The following is a 6,136-nucleotide window of genomic DNA, read 5'->3' as shown; positions in this document are numbered from 1 at the left end:
TTCTCAGATCTTTTTAGTCACTACATATAAAAGAATTTCCTTAGCAACGAATATATATATTTAAAGGATTAATGAAAACTTGGGAATGTACTCAAGTAGCCAAGAAAGTAAAAGTTCTGATGTTTAAGGGATATCCCTTAAACTTGGGATATTTAAGGGATCAGTTGGTAAGTAGTTAACGTTTTGAAGTTGCTAACTTGAAAGTAAAAGCCAAGAAAAATATATCTCTCAAAACTCAAAAGGTTATAATATTATATTTATGACGAAAAACAAAGGTCTTTTTTAAAAACTAAAACAAAGGTCTGTTGTTACATAAATATTCTATATCAGTAACAAATGCTATTACAAAGGCTCAATTACTCTTATGAGAAGATTATTTATTTTCTTTTGAACATTCTGACTGATAATGCTCAAGGTTGCGCAGCACGATTTTCAGAAAAGTATTAGCTTTACTAGATATTCTCGTAGCTGCAGCAGCAGAACGCAAGTTTCTCACATGTCCATCGTTATGCATCAAGCTTGCATTATGCTTAGCATGACTAGCTTCCGGTATTGTGAACTGCATTTTTTTCATATATTAGTACCAAAATCAAAAATCACACTAACCATTAAAAAAATACCTGAAGAAGCGCAAAGGCTGCAAAATTTTTGAGTTCAGGAGAAGGGTTTTGCAGCATTGTAACAATTCTTCCAATTTCTTCACCACTGCATCTCAAGTTGTCAGCTCCTGGGATACGAAGTTTCTCCGAGACTTGCGCTAACATAGATGGAGTAGTTGATGAAGCAGCACTTGCAAAGATTTGTGGAACCTTGAAATTTTTGATGAAACTTTCAATACATTTAAGCGCGCTTGTTCTAACTTTAGCCGAGCAAACACTTTTTGATGTACGTTTTGGTCTATCATCCAAGCTGTGCAGATAGATAAGATCAAAATCTAGACTTAGGCATTTGTATATAGAGAAATGTATTATCTTGAATATTGTGAATATGATTGTTAAGCTTTTTGAGTACCTTCCATCAAAGATGTATGCTAATGCTAATGATGCCAGGAAACGAGCCAATTTGGAAGCAGAATAAGTACAGATGCGAACAAGCATTTGAACTCCTCTGTCCTCCACAATGCGAACAGCATTACCATGATTGAAAGAAAGAGTCCACAGAGCTCCTGCAACATTTTCATGTACACCCTTTGGAAAAAAAAAACTGGATCAGATTTAACTCAAAACACCAGGACATGACAGCTTCAGGAAAGGAAACAAAATTAATGTTCTTACTCCAGCGTTAAATTTTCCAAGAGCAATAAGAGGAGGTATACCACCTTGTTTTCCAATTTCAGTGCTGATATATAGAAAGTCAAAAAAAAAAGTTTTAAATATCTTCTGAATTTGATGTAAGATAGGAAGCTGCATTAATAGAAATTCAAATGGATGCACACCTTTGTTCGTCTGAGTGTGCTAGACCCCAGAGGGCACCAGCTGCACTCTCTTGCAGAACCCATGGTTCATGAATGCAGGACCTGGCAAGTTCCACCTAAAAATTGTAATCAAGTGATGAATCTAAAAGCACAACAACAAAAAATGAAATAAATTGACAGAAAAGGAAACATTATACCAAGGCTTCAACACCACCCAACGAAGCAATCAATTCTCTATTCTTTTCGTCGTATGCCAATCTCCAAAGAGCACCAGCAGCTTCCTGTTTAACACCACCATGATGCGATCTCGTCAGCATAAGAAGAGTTTCCAAGGCATCAGGCTCTTGTCCAATAGAAGCATTGTTAATGTTGCTATCATCATAAGAAGCCAGATTGGCCAAACCACGAGCCGCCTGAGAAAGAAAGAAAGAAAGAAAGAGTCAGACCTTAGTTCAGATAATCACTAGCATAAGCATAGGATAGGTATAAAACAAGGAAGTACCTGTGCTTTTGCTCCTTCATACGTGCAGTCTCGAGCTAGCCCCACCAAGGCATGCACACCTCCTGCTCTTGCAACTTCCATGCTGCACTTGTCGTCTCCTGCTAAATTGGCTATTGCACCAGCAGCACGCTCCTAATCAAGGACAAAAAGGGAGTAGAATACTTCTTTTCAGAACAAACAAAATATATATTTTTTAAAAAAAATAACTAAAATAAAATCACCATATCTAGCAAAATCTTTGTACACTTAGTGAACACTATCTTCTAATTATCTAAATCTAAAAAGCCCTAATACTAGGTTTTAATAATACAGTAGTATTAGTATTGGATACTTCTGTATCAAAAGTGTGAGGGTTTAAAGGTGTCAAGCCTGTACCATAAGTCTACCATAGCCATATGACCATCTAGAGAGAAGCTCCATTAACACATTCACTCCTCCAGCTTCAGCAATAGCCTTTTAACATGAAAATTAACAAAAGACAACAATGTTAATTAGTAGAGAGCAAAAGCGTTCATGTGTGTTAAATAAGGGGACAATATTAATTGTTACCTTGTATGCGTCTCCAAGGGAGAGATTCCACAGTCCCTCAGCAGCTTCTTGAGCCACAAGTCTATTCTTAGACTTTGCTAAACCAAGAAGAACATTGACCCCTCCTTCTTCAGCAACGGCCTTTGCAGTATCAGGATTTAAAGACAAGGTCACAATAGCCTTTGCAGCTTCAGACTGAAAGCCTTCATTCAATGATTTAGCAAGTTTTAACAGAACTGGGATGCCTCCATCACGCATAACTGCTTCGGCGCTTTTACCAGCCTCATCACCCACATGCATGAAAGCTGCAAGTCCTGTGGTTGATCTCTCTTGGACATCCTCTTGTGTGCTTTGCATTAGCCTGATAAACAACTTAGCTCCGTGGCTTTGCCAGAAACTGTTCAGTCCTAGCAAATTGTTTTCTGCGAAATTTAGAAGCATACGAGAAAGGCTCCACTCAAGCCAATGCATTGTTTCTTCCTTTAGCATCTTTGAGTTATCTTCAAAGAGAGAAGTCATCCCATTTAAAGTATTGTTAAACATAGCAATCAAGAGCTTTCCTCCAAATCTATCAGGGTCGAAATCTGCAACATTGTCGAGCAAAGGACAGTTTAAAGCACACACAACTTTCAAACTCTGAGATGATGTCAACAGCCTTGAAACAGCCACATGGTCAATGCTGGTTCTCGACACATCCAAACCGGTCAAGTTAGGAAGCTTCTCCCAGCTCTCAGCAGCAATTCTCCAGTTAATATTTGATGTCCCGGTGACAGCAATATAGCGAAGAGAAACCACTTCTCCAAGTGCTACTTCGTGGATGTGCAGACAATCTAGGAACCCAACATCAGTGAGCTGGGGGCAATGCTCGGACAAAGATAGAATCGCATCAGAGCTAACATTTCTCATTCCAGAGACACGAAGTGTTTTAAGTTTGGGACAGCAAATGGCTATTATATTTATAGCCTCGCTAGTGATCCTCTCACCGAATCCTGGTCCAAGCTGAAGGACCTCAAGAGCTTCGTGGCGTGCAATGATCATAGACAGTTTAGCATCTGTTACATTCTCACAACCTTCGCCGCTTATCTCACGCAGCTTCTTTGCTTTGAGATTAACCATGGCAGCAGGAGAGTGAAGGCCACGGAACCTAACCTTCTGAAGATCAGCACACCTATTCGCAAGAGAAGCCGCCACTGAGAGAGTAAACCTGTAAGCGCGAAGATCCAAAGAACTCCACAGATAAGCAGAAGCACCAATGCTTCTCCATGCCTTACATGTCGATGCTAAGCTTGCTCGGTCGCGGTTGTCTAGTAAAGTAAACACATGAAGCGTCAGGTCGTAACTCATACTAGTCCAGTCCAATGACTCTTGAACCTTTGGTACTACGTCCTCCACTCTCTGACGCACCCTTGGATTCATATACTTAGCATCTTCATCCACTCTCTTACGCACCCTTGAATTCATATCTTGATCAGATTTATATAGTCAACTAAACTATCCTCTTGCAAAACTCAAAACCTGTAGAACAATGAAAGCAAATTTTAGATACATAATCTCACTGCTAATAAAACAATAGATCAGTGTTCTAAAGATTTTTATTTAACGTTTTTCTTAAAAAAAATTCAAAAAGGGTCTAGGCGTCCCCTAATTAATAATCTACCGTAAACCTCATAGTTACAGCATATCAGTTTCTTGAATATTCCAACCGAGACAAGACTCAGCAAACTGAGATAGCGAGAATGATCGCTTTGGTTATGAGAAAAAAGACAATCGAATAGATAATGCAATAAAGGGATCATTTATATTAAAATTTAATACTGGGTGATGATCAAAACAGGTTATTCAAGCAAAGAGACTAGAAAAACTATTTTATGAATATCAAAAACGAAAAGGGAATATGATGAAAACAAGTTAAATAATCACCTCTAGAGAAAAAGAGAGATTTTGTCTTTTTATTCCGAGAGACAGAGAAAGAAGAAAGAACAATCTGAGGAACCGGGGAATAAAGGTGAAGAGAAAGAGATACTAGAGAGAGCTTATATAAGCAGATTGTATTTGTAATAGAAGTATCTAACAGCTCCTTGCACTGTACATTTATATATACTACCACTAGTCAACACAATAACTCCATTTTTTCTTATAAACATTTAAAAGTGTTTAAAAAAAAGAAGATTTTTTCCCACAATATTGTCATTTTCTTTGGATTGTTTTGATAGATAGCATATTGTTATGTTCTTAAAACAAGATATTTTATGATAAATCAGTATCTAACTTTCAATTAATATATAACTATTTTAATAAAAGTTTCCCGCGTAATTAACGGTATTTTAAAATCTTAATGTTGGTTAGTTTCGCGCACGTCGTTAATGAGTTACTTTAAAAATTTAATGTTAGTTAGCTTCCCGCGTTAACGGACTTTTAAACTCTTAGTTCCGCACGTTATTAACAGATTATTTTAAAATTTTACTATCATTTAGTCAATATAGTAATTATGTAAAAGTGATTTTTAGTTTAAAATTATAAAATCTAACTAATGCAAAGAATTATTTTACAGATTTGTAAAGATATGAGCAAAAGTTTGTTGGCATATTCATAATGTCTTATTTAGTAGTATTTTCATTAATTTTGAAATGTATATCCATACACATTAATCTCTTTGGTTAATACACAGTATTTTCATTAATTTTTAAATAGTATGTGTAGATTTGTTTATTGATTGTAGCTAAATTTTAAATGTCAATACATACACAATCTCTTTATATAAATTTGTTTGGTATATAATTACTCTTTAGATTTTTTATTAATTATAGCTAATTAATTTTTAACAGTAATAATGCATATGGTAAGTAATTAATATTTTCTCACAATTAATTAATGGTTTTGGATATTTCTTAAACAATTGAAGACTACTAAATTGTTTTCTGTGAAAATGAAAATAATCATATACCATGATTGACAGACATGTGTTCTATACCTAAATGGGGTTTTCTTCTTTAATAGTTAAGATTTTATTCAAAAGATTGACTCGTAACTCATGCTTTAGAATAAAATCCAAAAAGATATAACAAAGTAGAAAAGAGACCAAAGTATTAAAACTAAATCACATACCACACACATTCCTTTACGAATAAAAAAGCAAAAATACAAGAGAAAGATGCACCTCGTTGGCTGCTATTAATAACAAAAAAACTTATTTTCTAACCCCTTACTTTCTATTTAAGGGAATATGAACTTTTTGTGCACAAATTTCATTACTCATGCTTAAGGCGTTTCAACTATTACAAACAAGAGATTTAATTTTAAAATTTAACGTTGGTTTTGCACGTTATTAACGCATTAATGTTTGCAAATTGTTAATGGATTACTTTAAAATTTTAATATAATTTGGTTAGTGCTTAATTATACTAATTATCTAAAAATGTTGTTTAGTTAAAATTATGAAATCTAGCTAATGCAAAGAATTTTTTACATATTTGTAAAGATATGAACTAAAAATTGTTTGCATATTCATAATATCTTTTTAAGTAGTATTTTCAGTAATTTTGAAATGTATATCCATACGCAATCTCTTTAGTGAATACATAGTATTTTTCATTAATTTTAAAATAGTATGTGTAAATTTTTTTTAATGTATATACATACACAATCTCTTTATATAAATTTGTTTGGTATATAACTATTATTTAGATTTTTAT

At 34.5% G+C, this 6,136-nt stretch overlaps 1 protein-coding gene across 1 annotated transcript; it reads right to left on the bottom strand.

Annotated features, from left to right (window-relative positions):
• Positions 1–331: 331 nt before the first annotated feature.
• On the bottom strand, positions 332–3,926 carry LOC108858656 (protein ARABIDILLO 2-like). Its single transcript, XM_018632543.2, has 9 exons — positions 2,466–3,926; positions 2,292–2,369; positions 1,917–2,048; positions 1,612–1,827; positions 1,436–1,530; positions 1,275–1,338; positions 1,012–1,187; positions 621–909; positions 332–559 (listed from the first exon to the last, which is right to left on the bottom strand). The coding sequence occupies exons 1-9, from the start codon at positions 3,903–3,905 to the stop codon at positions 374–376; spliced, it is 2,676 nt and encodes an 891-aa protein (XP_018488045.1). The 5' UTR covers positions 3,906–3,926; the 3' UTR covers positions 332–373.
• Between the last annotated feature and the right edge of the window lie 2,210 nt (positions 3,927–6,136).

This window comes from Raphanus sativus, unplaced genomic scaffold, assembly GCF_000801105.2.
Source record: "Raphanus sativus cultivar WK10039 unplaced genomic scaffold, ASM80110v3 Scaffold4400, whole genome shotgun sequence".
In the NCBI taxonomy this organism is placed as follows: Eukaryota; Viridiplantae; Streptophyta; class Magnoliopsida; order Brassicales; family Brassicaceae; genus Raphanus; species Raphanus sativus.
The sequence above is the reverse complement of the archived record's forward strand: the minus strand, read 5'-3'. Positions and strand labels throughout refer to the sequence as shown.